The 20,800-nt window shown below is 40.4% G+C and overlaps 2 protein-coding genes across 3 annotated transcripts in view; one reads left to right on the forward strand and one right to left on the reverse strand.

The window, feature by feature from the left end:
- Positions 1–924, forward strand: part of KDELR3 (KDEL endoplasmic reticulum protein retention receptor 3) — a 13,165-nt gene extending 12,241 nt beyond the window's left edge. The window contains exon 5 of the mRNA NM_001192233.1: positions 216–924. Coding sequence (NP_001179162.1) covers positions 216–256 — 41 coding nt within the window. The 3' untranslated portion in view covers positions 257–924. The remainder of the gene's footprint in view (positions 1–215) is intronic.
- Positions 913–19,213, reverse strand: DDX17 (DEAD-box helicase 17). Of its 2 annotated transcripts, none has more exons than XM_024991674.2 (13): positions 18,853–19,213; positions 14,711–14,861; positions 14,159–14,258; positions 13,414–13,547; positions 13,040–13,105; positions 11,632–11,773; positions 11,175–11,335; positions 10,920–11,092; positions 10,468–10,578; positions 10,274–10,335; positions 8,962–9,021; positions 4,746–4,988; positions 913–3,944 (listed from the first exon to the last, which is right to left on the reverse strand). In XM_024991674.2, exons 1-13 carry the CDS (start codon positions 18,900–18,902, stop codon positions 3,439–3,441), a joined length of 1,959 nt encoding a protein of 652 aa, XP_024847442.1. In that variant the 5' UTR covers positions 18,903–19,213; the 3' UTR covers positions 913–3,438.
- Positions 19,214–20,800: the final 1,587 nt, after the last annotated feature.

Consider the following 20,800-nt stretch of genomic DNA (forward strand, 5'->3'; position numbering starts at 1 on the left):
GCTATGAGATGTGAAACAGAATTAAGGACAAGTGCTGGATTCATGGCCTACCAAAAGAGGGGGTGGTGGTTATGTGTCCAAGGGGGAGTCAGTCTATCTGTAGTTAACCTGCAGTGGCATCTTCCCTGCGAAAAGGGCATTAGATACAAGATCATACAAAGTTGTAAAGGAGTCCTTTCATGAAAAATTCTAATTTCAGCTTAATTTTCTTTTAGTCCTTAAAGGAAAGAAGTTAAGTCTTCCAATGCCAATTTGAAGGCCATCAGAGATGTTCTACACCCTAACAAGGACACAAAGCAAACCATCTGACGTGCTCTCCTGGGCCATTTAGACACAACTGACGTCAGAGAAATACTTCATGTGGAATTTAGCAAAGCACTGATCCTTCTATTTCCTCATCACTATCTCCCTTAAATTATAGAGGTAATTAAAATGGGCCAATCATGCAAGTATGGTACATCCTCACAATGTCAACTGAACCATCAAGCAAACCTTAGAATGGATGGAGTCAACTACTGTTCCCTGGAGTGAGACTCATGCTAACGAACAGCCAATCCCCATATGGAAATACACCCTACTGTGTATGAGTCAAAAGCCCCAAATGAGTATACTGTTGTGGTGAACTTTTACTTTCCAGGTAGGAGACCATCATGCTTAGGGAGTCAAGATACAAAGGTGTCACCACCAGGTGGGAAATGTTGTGAGCAAACACCCCAGGCTTTTTACCTACTAGGTATCGTCTTGATGGTTTGTGACTCAAGTTTTTTTCACATTAAGACCAATTAATCCCACCTCCCTTTCACAGTTTTAGGTGCTAAGGTGTCAAGTCAATCGAACATGGTCTTGAAGCAAATAAAAATAAAAGACTATCATTAGGTTACACCTTTTTTTAAGCAATAAAAATCTCACACCTTATCGTCAACAGTGTTTTATTTATACCTACAAAAGAAACAAGATGGTATCAAAAGGACAATTTACAAACTAAGAATAGTAACATAAGCTCTTAGCATCCTGTGCCTGAACATCACACATCTACAAATCTTTCAAGTCTTAACGCAACAGGAATGTGTTCAGAGACCAGCAAGGACATAAATAGAGAGCACTGATCCCAAGCAAAAGCCACCAACCTTTTAGATGAGAGAAGTCCACACAATGAATTGTTAGGGAGCAATGGGGAGAAGCAGCCCCACAGCTTAATGCAGAACTAACTCCTTCCCCTAGGTGAGTTTGTCATGACTGCAATTATTAGCATCAAACGAGAATTCTTCTGCTCATGTTCTGAAGCAAAGGCAGAACCTGAATCATGAGTGGCAGACACAAAGGCAGAAAACTTCACTCTGGAGCTATATAGGAAAAGCTCAGTAATACTAAGATCTTAGCTGTGCTCAGGCCACAACAGCTTTTGAGTTTCAGGATATGCTGTTATTTTGTCTTTATCATAACAATCCCTGGTGGAAAAAGGGAAGCAAGCAGACCAAATACTTACTGCTTGTTTGCCCCAAGACCTTTCTCACAAAGGGATGCTTTCAGACTTATGAGAGAGGACACCCCCGTGGTGGCACCTTTGTGTTTAAATCAGATTTTGGTGTATTAAAAAAACGTCTACAGTGGACTCGTCAGTGCTGAGACATACTTCTCTCGCAGGGAGACACTTTGGTGTGAAGCACAGAGAAGAGCTGCCGTTGCTTCTCCTGTGCCTACCACCCTCCCTCAGCCTCAACTTCCATGAGGAGGAGAAAGAGAAGTTAGGAAAGAGGAAAGTAGGGGAAAAAAAGATGTCAAGTTCTCACATGCATGTATTTCAGCTTACGCTGACAACCTACCTGTATGTTGCACATTCAACCACACTTTCCAGTACCCCTCAGAAACAATCCCTTCTCTCTCCCTGAAGAGTTTTAAGAGGAAAACAAAGACCTCAAACATTTAGATATTTTGATCTTACAAACCAGTAAGCACTCTCAGGCCTAAGCCAAAGAATGCAATGAAGCCTTCCCCTTTTAACTACACCATCAACAATACTGATAACACCAATAAAAAATTAACACTCCCACACTGGATATGAAGAGATTTCTGAAGCTGTCTGATCTCCTTGTCCTCTTTACAGTGAACACAAGAGCAGAAATTTCTTTCCAGGCCCATCTGCTATAGGAAGTCTCAGTAAAACAGTTGGTATTACTACAAAAGGGACAATCTCACCTACCTTTCAGGTGGAGGAAAAGTAAAAGGACTTGGGCTTTAGTCCTCTAACTTTTCTTAAGCACTACCTACCTGTAAAAAGCTGAGTGCGAAAGGATGCTGAGGAAAATTTGCATCCAAAAGCTGTTACAAAGCACTGAAGAGAACACAGTATGAAGACAATAAGAGTTCTTTCTCAATAAACCCTTTAGACCCTTCAAGATAACTTGGCCAAAAGGGATGAGTAGCCAATAAAGAGTTGCTGTTACTCTAGCTCTACAAATACTGGGTTTAAAAAGAAAATTTCCCCACTGACTATATTGTTTATAATTAAACGTAGTTCTTACACTGCAGGTGAATGCATATTTAACCGGTTAATAAATTTCCAATGAGCATTTATGTTCATTCTGCTCACAGCAGCTGTCTGGTTAGGAAGATGTATTTCAGATGGTCCCTGGTCATGGGGGAAAAAAAACAGGCAGCTTCCACCCAGATGCTGAGACACTACATTTAACCACTGCAATAAACATTTGGGTTTTTAAAGATACACTTAAAAAAACTCTTTATCTCAGCAATTTAATTTCTAACCTGACAATTAGAAAGTTGTTTCAGTACTTGGGAAGGGAGAAAGCAGAATGTAAAGGAGACAAAGCCAATTAGGATTTTTCTTTAAACTATCAAATGCACTTAAAGAAGCAATCAGCCAAAATGACAATGGCAAAGCACTGTCTTAACAACTCATCAGGCCTAAGGAACCTTGTTCCAGCTTGAAAAAGACCAAAGGAAAAAAAAAAATATACAGAAAATGTGTAGGGAACTCCCTCTTGGTTTTCTATCCCAGTACGAGAGCAATTTAAAGCACAGGCGCCATCTTCTGCAGAGTTCAACCCTCCACCCCCCACCCCAAACTCAGGACAAAAAAAAAAAAAGGGCTCCCACAAAAGGGCCTAATACCTTACTTTTTCTTTTAAGATGAAAAATAGTTCAAATATCCTCAACATGCAAGAAGTTGGGGGGAAAACCTCTTCCAGTCGGCTATACATACATATATATACTTTTACAAAATCTGTTATTACAGACTGGATCATTTTGGCAGGCAGAAGAAACCTGGCAGTGAATCCTAACTAATTTGCATGAAAGACAAATCACAATGGTTGGGGAAAAATTATAAAAGAGAAAGAAAAAGGGAAGAGAAAAACAGGAAAAGATAGCGTTCCTTTAAATGTAGTTAAGTCTGCACAAGTCACTACCACTTGAGTGGCTTCATTTACGTGAAGGAGGGGGAGGAGGAGGAGGAGGGGGGTATTGGTAGGCAGTCTGCCCCATGTAACCTATCATATTAGTAGCTCCTGGAGGTTGTGCAAACTGCTGTGACATCAGTGGCTGTGGCTGCTGCCCAGACCGGCCTATCCCACTAAACTGCTGGCTAGAGCTCTGTGAACTTCTCCCAGTTGAGGTGGTGCTACTGGCCCCGTAAGTGCCAGCGCCATATTCTTGGGCTGTGTAACCACTGGTGCCATAAGCAGCTGCCCCATAGGTGCCTTGACCATAGGTGTATTGGCCTGCTTGTGCTCCAAAGGCAGAATTTGGACTTCCATAGCCACTGCCGTTAGCATAACCGGCTCTATCGGTTTCACCACGATCCCGATAGCTTGCAGAGTCTCTCCGGCCACCATCTTTGACCCCTCGAAGCCTCCGGTCACACTCATCCTGATACATCAAATTGGGATTGTTGGCTGAAGAAGTGGTCCGGTATCGAGAACGGCCGCCTAATGAAGACACAAGAATTTTGAACGCCAGATATATGATCCAAACATAACCACGTGTAAAAATGTTACTAGACACGAAAGTATTCAATATTCTTTCTTGATCTTTAGCTAAGTCAGCTTCCAAGTAACTACTTTAAAAATATAATTTGATTCTTTAAGAAGACACCTTCAAAGAATGGTAAACATTAAAGGATATTCAACTTTTCATCTTTTGCCTTTTTTTTGAGGATTACCAAGAAACACACACTTAAAAATGTAGGGAAAATGGTAAGGATGATTTAAAAACAAAAAACCCCCAAGCAGCTAGGTTCATATGACTAAAAAGGAATCCTCTACTAGTGCACACTGGTTCTCAAATGTTACTTTCCAGACCTTAATTGCATCAGAGTAATCTCTCAAGCTTTAGGGTTTTGAAAAGTTCAGGTTCCTAGTTCAATTCCAAGCCCACTTAAAAAAAAAGTCTGTACTTTTAAAAACTTCTAAGGGAATCTTGATGTAGAGCTTCAACATATAGTAAGCTGAGGGAAAGGGCATAAAACACAGGTCCTAGCTAGTATATTTCACAACTGTTCAATTCAGATCCAGTAACTATGCCTATATAACATTACTCATTTCTCCATATGGAAAACTCAAAACATACTACCTAAGGCTATGACAGTCACTCAGACCTCTTACTGTCTTACTCAAGAGATTATGAACAATTATTAAGCAACGTAACATTAACCTCCACTGCATTAACAACAAGGCACAATGAACACAAAAAAGATACCTTGGCAGTACCTGGAAAACTCCAGGACTTACCCTTACCCCCTCCTCCGCCGCCTCCTCTGTGGTCCACCAGCTGCATCAATTTTGGATTGATAGCCTGATTAGCCTCTTCTAGCACTTTGATCAACTCTCGGGCCTGCTTTAGGTTCCCTGGGGTAAAGAAGGTGTAGGCAGTGCCCTTGTTGGTGCTACGGGCTGTTCGGCCAATACGGTGCACATAATCCTCTGAGCTGTTTGGATAGTCATAGTTGATCACAAACTTGACATCTTCCACATCTTCAAAGCCAACGATGAGTCAGTGTGTAGGTTGATGTGGCAGGGAAAGAGAAGGTAAAGGACATGCCAACAACAGGTGGGAAGCACGAATGCAGATGACAGCAAGAGGAGAGAAGACTAAGTTAGTGACCACTCTGAACAGGAACAAAAAAGACTCATCCCAACAGAGTAAAAGAGGATTAATGATGCTTGGACATGCAGAGAAAGCATCAGCTGTAAAATCCTAAGGGAATCCCATTCAACTATTCAAACTCCTGCCTCTTTCATATTTTAACCAGCATTACTGACAGGAGTTGTACCAAATTCCAGTTCCATCTTTTTCAAAACTGGAATGTTTAAGGTGATACCACCATTAAGCTACAAGGCCAAATCACTTCTACTCTGTTGGGAGAGCCTGGCAAAATCTACCAGTAATATAACAAACTTACCTTTAAACCAGTCACAGAGCAAAATGAAAACAAAAAACAAAAAAAAACAAAAACTTCATATACTTTATTACTACATTTACATGGAGACTTAAGATTTTTAGATTAAGAAATTTTTGCTTATATTAAAAAAGACAAAACTGATCAGAGCCAAAGTTAAATACACTTATTTTCCTTTGCAGAAACATCCAAATTATCTTTCTTCTTTCAATTACCACAAGAGCACATTACACTAAAATTTCACTGTACTACCAAGCCCAGCTCTTGCCAAATGAGTTTTTTTTCTCAACTCAAGGTTACTTCAACTCAGTCCTTACTTCAATTATCAAAGATTATCTACATAACCTGGAAAATTAAATAGCCAAAGAGTGTGGGAAAACATCATGAAACCTTGAGACACAAGTTTAATGTTCTGTCCACTGCTGGGAATTGAATTGAACAACCTCCTAAAGTTTTAAGTATGTAAATGTTAGTGTAATGCTTCCAACTAAATGTATATTTTTACCTACTTAAACAAACAAATTTAAGAATATAACAAAGAATCCTAATGTTTTGTGGAAAAAAATCTGCATTTTACAAAGAATATTCAGAAAATATCCTAGATAAAACACAGATTTTTGTGATATAAATAATTAAAAAACATTCTCTGTTTGTTACCAGACCGATGCACACTCCCTCCTCCTTTGGGAAACCGCTGCAGCCGATCCCGTCTCTTTGCCTTTTATTTTTGGCGGCCTCCTTTCGAAAACTCCGCCTTCTGACACGGGACCACTGGAGCGCGGGGAGCATGCATCAAGGGTCCGTGGCAGTGAGAAGTCCCCACACACGCTCGCTCTGTGAACTGGCTTAGATGCTTCTCTGTAGCCCCATTTGGTTGCCAAGCGCCGGAGAACCTGGGTTCGGGTAAAAATTTCAGGTCCTCCAACGCCTCCCCCAAGGATAATTGGGGTGATTGTAGAAAAAAATAATTAATAAAAAAATGTAAGTTACATCCAAAGGGTCAGACTGCATCTATTGCCCAGACTGGATTAATTTCAGGGGAAAGGGGAGATGATTAAAAAAAAAAAAAAAAAAATTCAGCTGCTGTTAAAAGGCCTGTGAAGAAAGGGGCATTAGGTCTGTTTCTTATTACAATAAAGGCTCCTCAGTCTTTACTGACCCCTAAAGTCCTGAAATCACACCAGAAAGACGAGAAGGCAGTTATCACAGGGGGCAGCGTGAGTCTCCGGCTAGGGATGATGATGTAACAAAAGGGAAACAAAAATTTACAGGGCCAGGATGGATGTGAGATGGGGGAAGTGGGGAATTATGCTCCACGATCGCATCTTCAGAGCTAGAATGCTCCTTAGTCAGTCTCATTGTGTATGACCACAGGCAGCAGAGCAGGCTGAATTACTGCACTGACGCAGATTCGTGCTTTCCTACTAGAAAGCACTGGGGACTGGAGTCAACAGCTCAGGTACTAACACTTGGGAGCATTTGTGGAGAGGTTCAATGGGGGGCAGATATGGTGCAAGTTCTTCACACTAGAAAGGTGTCTTGTACGTGCACACATATAGCAGGCTAAGGGCATGTAAGAGCAAGTGCAGAATTTGGTTTTCTCCAGTCTAGCCTGCCCTGATGTTATTTGTGCACTGTCACAATATTACCTTCGTGGCTTTAAAGATGCTGTTGCAGAGTAAGAAATCAAAAAGTTAATGTTTTAGCCAGCTGCCTAGGGTAAGAACTTTTTGGGTGACAAGCCCTATGACATGGCCTGAATCTCCAATCACTAATTGGGAGGGACTGAGACTAGCCAATAGGCTCATCTAGAGCTGCTTCCGGCCAATGTAGATTTGCCTCGGCCATGTACTGAGTGATCTGCAGCTGCTATCAAAGCTTCTGTTAAAAAACAAAACAAAATAAATTCAACACTTTTAGCTTAACAGTGTGCAGTTTAAACAAAAAAAAAAAAGGAAAAATTAAAAATATCCCATTGCAAGGGGAATAAATAGGATGACTATTATAAAGATGACTAGGATGACTATTATTTCCTGAGGACGACTATTATAAAGTTATGGGAATCAGAGAACTTACCTGAAGGGAATATTTAAGAGGCCATCGCTCGACAGGAAGTGAAAAAAGGCCTGGTGACTCAGCTGAAAATTGCACCCCTGTCTATGAGGTAGAAGCCTTCACTTTCCAGGATCTTGTAGGACCTTGGTCAGCATTCTGCCATTTTGGTGGGTTTCCCCTTTCGATTTTTACAAGGCAGCAAACAAAGGGGCCCAAAACAAGCACTGATGTTGAGTAACAAGAAACAGACTCAGATACGTTCCCTCTCCCCTCTCTTGGATGAGTGGGGGTGGGATGAAGAGTCTAAGTTATTCTAATGGCAGCCAATTGATTTGGTTTAGAAATGCAGGGGGACATGGAACAAATATTTTAAATTGTCTAGGCAAGATGCACAAAGAAGCTACCAGCACATAGCAAGCCTGTTTAAAAACCACCATCACTGAAAGCTTTTATGTAAACTGCTTTCAGGCTTCAGCCTCTTCTCCCAACAGGCCCAAGTTCTAACCGCACAGATCCAGACATGACCTCAGAGGGTAGAGACAATTTTTCAGTCATGGCTGCAAGTCACCACCTCTGAAGGAGGGAATACGTTGAGTGCAATGTATAAAAAGCCTTCATTACTTTTGTAATCTAGTTCAAATACTTGCTTTATGTTGAGTATCATAGGGAATATGGTTGCTTCTCGCCTTACTCAGCAAGAAATATGTCAATAATTTAAAAATATCTTTGTAATAGAAATACTCTTATTTTTTAAAATTAAGTTTTGAATTACACCTATTTTTCTCAGAAAGGGCTAAAGTACCACAAAATATCTCTGCATAAAACCATAATGGGTTTAAACTCCAGAACATCAGCTTCAGATTAAGATCTTAAATTGGAAGACAGCAAGCACATCAATGATATAAGTATGGGTGGGAAGAGGGGATAACTGAGTGCTCATGTTAATTTTACTTCAGTAAATTAAATTGGGCAAAGCAGATTTAATTGCTGAAAGGTATCATATTTATAGACTTACTAAATCCCAAGAATATATTAGCATTCATGGAATTGTACCTCCACAGATATATTCGTAGAGGGGAAAAAAGTAACTGAAGAAACTAGCTTCTAGTAGCTAGGTTCAATGAGGCTCATTCTATTCACCCAGAAAATAGAATAAAACCAGGAAGAAGTTGAGCTGTTCAACTGAATGTCTCCTCTCCCTCCAACTGTTTAAATAGTCATGCCTAGGCCTTGCTGCAGACCAAAGCCTGTTTGTTAGGAGCAGGAAGAGACTGTGAAAATAAAAAGAAAATAAAAAACAAACAAAAAAACCCACCAAGGTTTAAAAAAAAAAAATGTGGGGGGTGGGGGGAAATCACGTACTTTGTATGTAATTCTTCTCTTTTAAATATTTATCTAAACACATGTATATGCAACTCTAATGTGAAATGACAAGCAAATCTTTAAACCAAAAGATATATATACCATTGACAGAGACACCTATCTATACAAACCTAGCCCACGGGAGGCTACATCTGTGGCAATGAGAATGGGAGCCTTTCCAGAACGGAACTCTGCAAAACAAGGATGATATTATGAAAACCAAGTTATAAAATCAGAGATATGTGATATATCTTAAAGTGACCAAATAAACATTCCCAGCTCTCTGGCCTTTTCTACTATGTTAAAATTTCAAGTAATGGTGTCAGAACATACCAAGCTTTTTTAAAGTTAATAGTAATTCTTTTGAAAATATTTATTATATTCACCATTAGCCGAGAAGCAATAGATGAAAAAGTTACGTAACAATGAAGTAACATTAAAATGGTGGGGCAGTTTGCAACAAAATTAACATGAATTGGAATTTTTCTTCTCTTAAATTGTGACAGCAAAGTAATCTCCCAAATAAAACCAGAAGTCAGGGTAGGGGAAGGGATAGAGAAAGGGAGAGGAAGTTTAAAAGACATGAAATCAAAGGGGAAACCATAGCTTTGGCCTGTGAAATAATAGAATATATATATAGAAATAAAATATACAGTTCATGTATATATATATTCATACATACATGTAGGTGTATCTATAGGTCTCTACCCTCAGTTCCTGGCACTGAGCTCCTAAAACCCTCATGAAACAGAGATGCTAAGAGAATCTTTTATTATAATACTTAAAAGCCTTTGACCCTGATACCTGAACAAAGAGTTCCTAAATCCCTCAATTTCCTGGGTGATAAGAGATCTCTTCTAACAAAATGACACTTAATGGGCTCCAGAATAGCTCCTGGACAGAAGCTGGTCACCAGAAAGACCAAGCCGTGATTGGAGAAGTTTGGAACTTTGAGCCCCACTCTCAATCCTCAGAGGACATGAGAGGAGGTGGAGACTGAGTTAACACGATGAAGCCTCCATTAAAATTTCCAGGAGCTTCCAGGCCACTGTATGTATCTATAAAGGCAAGAACTTATTAGATAGAGTGGTTTAAGTGGTGAAAAAGGAGTATTAAGACCCAGCATTACTGACATTAAAAGTACAGTGGAGATGACAAAAATGCTCCCAATATTCAAAAAACCAGGGCAGAGCTAGGCAAACTCTGGTCTAAGGATCAAATGTGGCACAAAGCCCATTTCTGCAATAAAGTTTTGCTGGAACACAGCCAGGCTCTCTTTACATAATGTCTATGGCTATATTTGTGCTGCAATAGCAGCTAACAGTTGTGACACAAACCACTATAAAATCTGCAAAGCCAAAAATATTTACTACCTGGCTCTTTGCAGAATGTTTGTCAATCCCTGAAATACACTGTAAGGACAATGCTTAGTTTTGAACTCACCATTAAGTACCCAATCTCTTTCTGGTTGACTCTTGTCTCCATGTATACACATAGCTGGCCAACTGTCAGAAGAAAAAAGCCAAGTACATATTAGGAATTATTGAAATACTATACAACATTAACAGTACCAATTTACAAATTCCTACTGAATTATAAAATCCGAGGCAAATTAATTACATCAGTGCTGCACTTACCCATCTCTGCGCATCCTTCGAGTAAGGTCATCACAGCGTCTCTTCGTCTCTACAAATATTATGGTTTTATTTTCCTTTTCAGCCATTATTTCCTCCATAAGTTGGATTAACCTGAAAACAACACGAAACAATGAAGTCATCTAGAGAAGACCTCCTTATACATTACGCAGAAGCTATGTTTCCAGATTCAACCCTTCAAAGTTTTAGTATCTTCTTTTCAAATTACTTTCAATATAGCTGGGAATTATCAGAGCTGGTCAAATTTAAGAATCCAGAATTCCTGCCTTTAACCTCAATGCTCTGAAAACATACATAATGGATTGTTGGAAAACAATGCTTTTAATGTGTTCAAGGCTAGGCAATACTGGCTTCTATGAATAACACTTTAATTTTAGAAGATTATTAGAGGAAAAGTTTTATCAGCATTATCAAAACAGTGAAATCTCTCATACTTGTGGTCTTTTTCACTTTCCATGCAGACATCCACAATCTGGAGGATGTTGTGGTTGGCACTCAACTCCAGATTGCCTACGTTGATCTGGGTGTAATCACGAAGGAAATCCTCTGCCAGCTGTCTTACTTCTTTCGGCCAGGTGGCACTCCACATTAATGTCTGCCTATCAGGCTATCAGGAAAAGAAAGAGTTTCTTTTAGATTAAGGAACCACTATAGGCAAAGGATATTAAAAAAACGTAAGCTTTACACACCCTGATTTGGTCAACAATTTTACGAATCTGGGGCTCAAAGCCCATATCAAGCATTCTGTCAGCTTCATCCAGTACAAGGTAAGTACATCGGCGAAGATTTGTCTTTCCTGACTCCAGGAAATCTATCAGGCGTCCAGGAGTAGCTATACAGATCTCAACACCTGTAAAACAAAACCAAAGATCTATTCAACTAAGAATTCTTTAAATGCTGTTCAAACTTCAGCAAGTACCTAGAAAAAAACATGATGTAACAAGAATTTATGTATAAAAACCCCATTAAATCTCTAGCCACACTGGACTTTCCTAAAATAGCATTTTAACCGTATTTGAGAATTTCTAAGCTACTAAAATACTGATCCCCCCCACCCCGCCAGAATCCACTATTTTCCTCTTCAATTTCATTTACAAAACCTGGTAAAATAAAACTAAAAATTCTTAAATGCTCTTTTTTCCCTACCTCTCTCCAAATCTCGAATCTGGGGACCCTTAGGAGCACCTCCATAGATGCAAGTGCTCTTCAATCTGGAACATTTGCCATAGTCATCAGCCACTTGCTGTACTTGCTGGGCAAGCTCTCTGGTAGGAGCCAGAACTAGACACTTAAAGCAAACAAATCATTTGAGACATCACTCCAAGTTTAAGGGCAACAAAAAAAAGTGCAAAAAGGTTATTTCTCTATTGTCTAATCTGGGGTAGGGGCCTGGGAAGGCAGCAGGTGTTAAGATATTGCACTGTAATGTGGCTAAAAATCACATCCCTAACATCTTACAGAAAAACCTCAATGAATCTTTTGGTCAATCCAATTTGAGAACTAATATTTGCCATGTAGTATGATGGTTGACTTTTGACACGAGATTCATTAATGTGTGCTACGTAAGTAGATTTATAGACTGTATTACCTAGTTTTAACTAAACAACTCACAAAATGAGTAAGTAGCTACAATATTCCTGTAACAAAACCAGTCCCAAAAACAAGTCCCAAACTTTACTTAAATACCAGAACAAGAAAAGAGCAGAGCTGACATTTTCCTGACATCTAGTTTAAGCTCTTGGCCAGGCAAATCTGGCAAAAACAAGGTTGATTTATACACAATGTGACAAGAAGTTGTCAAATAAAATTAAGACACTTTGAAACAGGAATCATATATGCTGGTAACAATAACTCTCACTTGGTATATCAATCCATTAGACATTAGTTAATGATAATATTGCTAACTCCATTAGCCATATGAAATACATTACATATTATGTAATGAAAAGTTAATGTACTACTTCTTGTTGTGAATCATTAAGACATACTGTATAATGCACATACTTATAAACATATAGTGAGTGCAAGCTCTATTAAAAAAATGTTAAGAAAGTGCATTCAAAATGTTTGAAGACCACTACTGAAAGCTTACAGTAAATAGTATTAACTGAAAATGATCAAACCAGAAAATGGTGCTGCTCAAAAACATTTACAAAAGCATTACTTAAACACAAAAAATACACATCCCAAACCTGACTTATATCCACAGAGCAAGAATCTCATTTTACACCTTTGTATCCCTCATAGGATCAATGGGTAATTAAGCAGTGCATCTGCATTTAATGCACAGAAAATGCCTACATATGAAGGTAACAGGCACAGTAGTTAAAAGTAAGACTGATTCAAATTCAAGCTCAGCAATTTAATTACTGTCTGACCCGGGCCAGTCACTTAATTGCTTTGTGCCTAAGATTTACCAGTAAGACAATATTTCCTCCAGATATGGAAGGTGGGGTTGAGAATGAAATCTGAGAACACATGTAAAGTACAGTGCCTGAAACATAATAATAAACTAGTTATTTTTTGAAGTATAAACAAACTGAAACACACTTACAATTGGGCCATCTCCTCTTTCCAAGTAAGGCTGGTGGTTAATATGAACAATTGCAGGTAGCAAATACTGGAGGAGAAAAGAAGGACAGTCTTACGCCAAAACTAAGCCATTATAGTAACTGTTCTAAGTTATCACAGTAATTGATAATGTCTAAATAAAACCAGGAAAGGGAAAACAGAATTCACATCTCTTACACATATATACAATGCAAATGTGAACATAAAATGCTTCCACATATCTCAGATAGCTAAAAAAGCTGAAATATTACTTCCACTATCTGAATTAGAATTTTAAGCATTGAGAATATATGTAATATTTACAACAGTAAAATAAGTTACCACAATATGAAAAGTCTTCCCTTGCGGGTTACATACCGCCAACGTCTTCCCAGAGCCAGTCTGAGCAATGCCCACCATATCCCGGCCACTAAGAGCCAAGGGAAATCCCTGGCACTGAATTGGAGTTGGTTCTGTAAAGTGCTGATCCATCAACACATCCATTACGTATTCTGTACAAGAACAGATATTATTGCTTTTAGGTAAAACTAAGAAGTGAACCTACAGCCAAAAGAAATTATAAAAACTTGTTAAGCTCACCAAAGGCAAGAATTATCCAGCTTTACATCTCTCCAAGAGAAACAGTAGTTTTGTCTTCAGTTACTGAAATTCAGTTATTTGACCTGCTGACTACTTCTCAAGAAGGCTACTGCCATAGCCATCTACCCTTATTCTCAAAAACTTGAAAACCATTGGTCTAAAGTATCTAAGGTACCTAGTAGCCATTAGATACTGTTTATCTAATCCAAATTTTATCCATGTAGAAAGCAATTTTATTTTGCTATTTTTCTAAAACGTAGAGGGCAAAACCCCAAGGAAAGATGAAAACCAAATTAAAAAAAAAACCTTGCAAAAGACCCAAAAAAAGTTCTAAATTGAGAACACATGAGCATTAAAAAGACAACCCCGCCCCCTTAAAAAAAAAACTTGAACTTTTGTGAAAGGTTTCTATTTGTCTTTTCAACAAAATCCTGAACTGGGTCAAAACCTTTAAATAACTTATGACCACAGTGACCATTCAAGCTAAATTAACAATTAATATCCCAGAATGAAAAGCACTTACGTGGGAAGTTAGCATGATGGAAGGCAAACACAGGTTTAGGACAAACATCTCCCCCTCTCACTGTAATCTCTTTCTTTCGGCGTAATTCATCAACCTCATACTATTTAAGAAACAAAGTAAGACAAATCAGTAACCAATTTATTCTAAACGTGCAAAACTTTATGTTCTAATATAGCATAACAATTATCAAATTCACAATTACAATGGAAAATATGTTTAACATTTCTTACAGCGCTTTTCACGTATGTTCAACTTTCTAAGTCAACAAAGCAGGCAGTAAGTTTCATTTTCCACACAAGAACAGTTAACTCAGAAAGATGAAATATAACCAACAACATATGAGAATCAAGTGCTTTCTCTTATGAGTATCAGCTTTCCTAAGAACCAAAGGAAAAGCCCCACCACACCAGAATAAAAAACACAAGAGTAAACTTTGTATATAAATATATGAGTAAAGTTTGGCTATATATGAGTAAACTTTGGGTAATTTATCTACTTGGTTCATTATTGTATGTGAAGAAAAGGTAAATAAATACCGCCCCTCAAACTTACTGGAGTCAGTCTTGCCACTTCTGGATGTTCAACGTAAAAATTCTTCTCAAACTTGGGGAGCTCACTCAAATCCCACTTCTTTTTACGTAGACGCTCCCCAGGATTACCAAATTTCTTTGGGGGAAGGCCACCACCACCTCTTGCTCCAAATCTAGAAACATCAAAATTTTCAGTTTATTAGTATTTTTAAAGCAAAATATCTCAGGTGCCATAAAAACATGTAAAAAGATGCAACTCTTAAGATACTACCAACCCCCTCCAAAAAAAATATTTGTGTAAAGTACTTAAAACAGTATCTGGCATAGTAAACAGTACAAATTGGCATAATTGTATTCATTCAACAAATTGTTACTGGGTATCAACTATAAACCAGGTACTGTTTTAAGTGGTGCTAAAAATACTAAAGTGAACAGAAATCGCTACTCTTATGTAATATTCAGAAATGAAGCTAAGTGAGGATATTAAGTTTAAATTAGGGCAAAACTGTGGACAGGTAGAAAAAGTTATCTGAGGTCTTTAAAACAATTTAAAAATCATTCTTTCTGCTTTATCTTGCTTTCACAACAGACAAATTCAACTGGAATACAAATATGGCCATTAGCCAAACTTGAAATGTTCTGTTTCCTACAAAGAATCCTAAGATTAAGATGGTCTTCAATTCTGTATTTCAACCTACTAAGGCATAGGACATTGTTTTGGTGTACAAATATACAATGTTTCCATCCCATTTCCTTACTCCTGAAAACATTACACCAAATTTAATTCTCCTTTTCTACTCTAACTCATTCATAACATCATTTTGCAAGTGGTTCCACTAATCAACAGGCAGTAAATGTAGTAACCATTCTAAAGCATGTCAATTTCCTGGAACTCAAAATGCTCTTAAAATTTCTTGGCTTAAAGAGCCAACTAGATATTTCTCTAAATACAAATATACAAAGACTGATGGAAGGTAATTTTATTGGGACCATTAAGTATTTAATTCAAAAAGACAGAACTTGGCAGATTCCATTTGTATTACTGTTGATCAATACCAATCAACACCTTCATATTACTGTTGATCAATACCAATCAACACCTTCAATACATCCTCAGGCTTAAGACCAAATTGGAGGCTGACCCCTCCTCCTCTCTCCCTTTTAGGTGAGGCAACTAACACAATTCTATCAATAAATAAGGTTCTCTACAAATAAAAAAGCCAAGTCTTTAAACTGTCAGTCTTGCAAAGAAAAATGACCAAATACTAATTTTCAGAGATTGGCTGCCTAATTATGTGGTTCTTCAGAAAAGACCCTAATGCTGGGAAAGATCCAAGGCAGTCGAGAGGGGAGGGAGAGGATGAGATGGTTGGAGAGCACCACTGATTCAATGGACCTCAATCTGAGCAAACTCTGGGAGACAGTGAGGACAGGGAAGCCTGGTGTGCTGCAGTCCACAGTGCTGCAGGGTCAGACACAATTTAGTGACTGAACAACAACAAATGTGGTTCCCAAAAAATGCCAATTTCAATGCTGCTGCTGCACTCCAATATTACTCAGATCTTAAAATAACAACCTAGAAGAAAACAGAACTTTTGAAAAAAATGTCCAAGACTTATTCAAGATAGCCCTTATTTTTCAAAGTTTTTCCTTTTTCCCTATTGCCTTGGCTATTTAACCAAGACATATCATCCTTTTCTAAAGATATACTGTAATTTGAAACATGGGATTCTTAAAAAATACGCTTTCTACCCCCTTTATAAGGTTGACTACAATATCCAAGAGAGCCTTTCCTCTTGTAGAACCTGAGTGCATTTGTATAATCATTTAAATATCCACATATCCTAACCCCTTGCATACTATGCTGCTCCTTAATGTTTCGAGTATTAATTTTGATTTGCAATAAATGCCAGTTTCAAAGATTTACACATTAACATGCAGAATCATGTACAATGCATTTGGACTGTACATGTACATACACTACCTCACTCATTCCCCTTTCAAAATAATACATTTCAGCTCTGTACAGTTAAGAACAATAGCAATTCAAATAACAAAAGAGATTTCATAGTAAAGGGGGAGTTAGGGCACACTTATGAAAGTGCCATTTTGTTTGAAACATTATTTCTTGTCTTTTCTTAATATCTGATACTTTAAGAGTCAATATAGGATAAACAAAGTATGGATCAGCAATTCACTTTTTCTGCTTTTCGAGTAATAAACCTTTTATTAAAGCATATATATGGTAAATACAAAACATCCATGGTAAAGAAATAATATTATCAGTACTTTGATAGCTTCTATGTGCCTATCTCAAGTTTAGAATCCCCATACCAATGAGTACCTCGAATTTTAGCCATTCCCTTGTATTCTGGTTTTGTCATCTGTTGGTTTACTTACGTTATCCTTCTAGAACACCTTGTATTTTTACTTAATATTATGTTTGTGAATCATACATGCTGATATAAATTTTTCTTTTTTACTGCTTTATTGTATTTTATGGGACGAATTTATCCAGACATTTGAGCTGTTTCTAATATTGTCATAGATAACACTGTTATAAACATGGATACCGAAGAACATGTACAAGGGTTTTTCTAGGCCTATGAGTCTAGGGTATAAAGCTTGAGAGGAATTCTGGGTCATTTTCATTTTACTAGGAAACATTAAGTTCTTTTTCCTAAGTGGTTGTATTGAAATTCACTATAACTTTGGCTATACTGTGAAACACTAAGCAAACATTCCACTTATAGTCTTCTGAATTTAAAGCTAAAATCAAGTATTTCCTTTCCGAACAAAGTGTAAGTCAAAATAATCCTTTTTATTTAGTAAGTGAAAGTCGCTCAGTCGTGTCCGACTTTGCGATCCCATGGACTATACAGTCCACGGAATTCTCCAGGCCAGAATACTGGAGTGCTAGCCTCTCCCTTCTCCAGGGGACCTTCCCAAGCTAGGGATCAAACCCAGGTCTCCCGCATTGCAGGCGGATTCTTTACCAGCTGAGCCACAGTAAATCAAATAATAATTGAGGAGCGTGTGACTATTAGGTCTGGTAGTTGTGTATTTGAACCACAAAAGACAAAAATGTTTGGCGAAAACAGCTTTAACAGGATGCCTACTACTATCTCAATTCTGGGGAACAATGCAATTACTATCCCCACCTTCGGAAGAGAAAATCTGCTCACAAAGGTTCAGGATCTTGCCCAAGGTCACACACACAAAATCTATATATATTAAGATGTGGCGTCCCCCAAACTTTTATCCATAGATAAAACTTTTTTTAAAGCGACTTTTTCGATTAAGAGGAACCTTAAGATTTGAATCTCAGTATCTGGGAGGACTTCACGTTTAATCCTGTTAACTTCCAGTAACCGTGGCATTACTAGATCAAAACATTTCAAGTTAGACCAAGACGTTGACGGTTCAGGCCAATTAGAGAAGAAAAAAGAAACGTTAAAACAAACAAAAAACTCCCTCCCGCCAAACGACAGTTTTAGACAGCAAATAATATCAGCAAATGTCGCTGGCATTCCAATGTGCTTCCTTCGAGTTAAAGTACAACTAAACGTAATTTTAAAATATTTTAAAATCTGCAAGTCCGCTTCTTAAAAGTCTCTAGTTTCGAACCAGGTTTCCAGTTCCATAAACAGGGAAGCCATTTGCCGTTAAAAGACTTTCCCAGGGTGAACTGGGAGACTTCATCCTTCTTTCTCAGCAAGAACATCCGCATTTCACGATGAACACTAGCCTTGGAGAGATCAAATGACTTGCTCAAATCCGCCGGGCTCGAAAGCCGGGAAACTGAGGAGGCCCGGGCTGGGTCGGCGGCGGCCAGAGCTCCCCTCCTGCTGCCTGCGGGACTGAGGCCCGGCCGCGCCGCGCCACGACGACCGTCCGCAAGCAGGGGCTGGGGCGTCGCCAAGCCGCCGCCCCCTCCCCCCACCGCCCTGCCAGCGACCCGGGGGCCCAAGCCCACCAGAAGCCTGCGCACTAAACTGCTATTAAGTCCCCGGTCGCCTCGCTTCCCAGTCGGGAGCTTCGCTCTTAGGCCTGCAGTCAGCTCCCCAGTCTTCCGCTTGACCGCAGGCTGCGGTCTCCCCAGGAAGCAACCTCCTCCCCGCCCCCCGCGCACACAAGGCCTTTCCTCTCCTCCTCCCCCCTTACCCTCCACGGTCACGATCCCGGTCCCGGTCCCCAAAGCCGCCTCCGCGCATGGTCCCAAACGGATAGAGATCTGGGAGCGGGGCACGGATGGCCGGGCTCGGGAGGGCCTGCGGCTCCGGTCTGGTGACGACCGATGGCGGCGGCGCCTCCGCTGTTGGGGCGGCGGCAGGCGCGGCGCTCTCTCGCTCCGACGCGCTGTCTCCCGTCGCAGACGCCACCGTCGCCGCCTCTCTCGTCGGAGACGGGAGCAAAACACAGAGAATCGGGGTTATAAAAGCAGTGGGTAGGTTTGGCTACGCTCAAACCCGGCAGTGCCGCGGCTTAGGCGTCTCCTTCCTTCCCAGCGACTGCACAAAATGGCGGCCGGCGCTGAGACTGCTCCAGCTTAACGCTACGTACGTCGGAGCCGATACGTAAACAGCGTCTCGGAATAGCCTGAGGGCTTCGCGGAGTACTACGGGTATTCTTGGAAGCGTTTTACGTCAATTTCGGAGACGGGCGCACTTCGCGGTCTGTAGCAGAAAAACAAAGTACGGATTGGGCGTAGAGTTCTCGCGCCTCCTGAACCAGGACTAGGGGTGGGGAGGGGATGGGGAGAGCGACGTAACATTCTTGGCGTCGTTAGCCGGCCCACTATTGCGAAGATGCGCAGTGTGCGTAACGCATTCTGTTTAGAGAATAGAGGATTTTGCCGGGTTCCGACGCGAGACGGAATCAGGGCCTGCTCGTACAAATCGGTCTGCAGAGACAATAACCGTCCTCCATATTGCAGGCGTCAACTTTCAGGGTTTCTAGGTGCTAAAATCCGAGGACCGTCTTCAGGGACCCTGGCCGACGCTCCTAGACGGTCTTGCCAGCCCTCTGGCCCCGTCGCCCTGGACCTGGCGAGACTGGCCGAGCGCCCCGGCGCCATTTCCTATCAGTTGCCTCTCAGCGCTGTAGTCGGCGGCCATGATGGAGGCGCCTGGTCGGTTCTTAGGGGGAGTTGGTCAGGCGCCGAGGTCCTAGCTGAATTAGACCGCTATCCTACGCTTCGTTCACAGTGAAGTGCATTTTGTGATCAGAATATTTACGTTGTTCCCGGCTGGGCACGGTTGACTAACAAAGAGCTGAAATGTGGGTGGAGCCCCTCTTATAAGGTAGACGCTGAGGCCCCTGGGCCGACTTTAAATGGCGCTGCCTCGGGAGATCTGTTACTGGCTCTTCGCGCTCTCCCCGGAGGAAGAGATTTAGTTTAAAAGCGGTGGTCTTCAGACACTGAAAAGGTGAAGGCATAAGTACATGTTTTTAAACAGGAAACAGGCTAGACTGCCTTCTCAATTCCATCTAAGCTGGCTGACTTCTCCCTGCTTCCTTTTCTAATTTCACTTTTAAAGTCTCACAAGCTTGGCCAGACGGCTTCACAGGATTGTCAGCTGCTACGGCCCTTGTGGAGTAACTTGTTGAAGGATTCTTATTTCTACAGGTGGTGAAGCCCCCATTTGGGGAGCTGAGTGGGGTCTCCTACTCTTATGAGTGATTTCCCAAATTGTTAGAGAGGTAGCATAAGAAAAGAGCTTCCCAGTGGCAGTGGTCAAGAACCCGCCTGCCAATGCAGACATAAGAAATGCGGGTTGGATCCCTGGGTTGGGAAGATTACCTGGAGAAGGCAACCCACTCCAGTATTCTTGCCTGGAGAACCCCATGGACAGAGGAGCCTGGTGGCTACAGTCCATGGGGCTGCAAAGAGTCGGACTCAACTTGAAGCGACTTAGCAGGCAGTAGCAACGAACATGAGGGAAGGAGTTTCCTGACCTGCGAGAAGATGTCACTTAGGCTGTAAGGAAAATGGACAGTCATGGATTTACTGGACCAAGTGTTGAAGGTCTAATGGTCCACACACTGTGCCAGCTACTGTGGCACAGCAGTGAACAAACGAGTTCCTGCACCTGTGCCGTTAACACTCCAG

Source organism: Bos taurus, chromosome 5, assembly GCF_002263795.3.
Source record: "Bos taurus isolate L1 Dominette 01449 registration number 42190680 breed Hereford chromosome 5, ARS-UCD2.0, whole genome shotgun sequence".
NCBI classification, from domain to species: Eukaryota; Metazoa; Chordata; class Mammalia; order Artiodactyla; family Bovidae; genus Bos; species Bos taurus.

Coding starts and splice junctions, on each gene's coding strand:
- DDX17 (XM_024991674.2), bottom strand. CDS start 18,902: ATGCGCGGAGGCGGCTTTGGGGACCGGGACCGGGATCGTGACCGTGGA. Junction 11,336..11,631: donor GATTCGAGATTTGGAGAGAG/GTAGGGAAAAAA, acceptor TTTGTTTTACAG/GTGTTGAGATCTGTATAGCT. Junction 3,945..4,745: donor CGGCGGAGGAGGGGGTAAGG/GTAAGTCCTGGA, acceptor TGTCTTCATTAG/GCGGCCGTTCTCGATACCGG.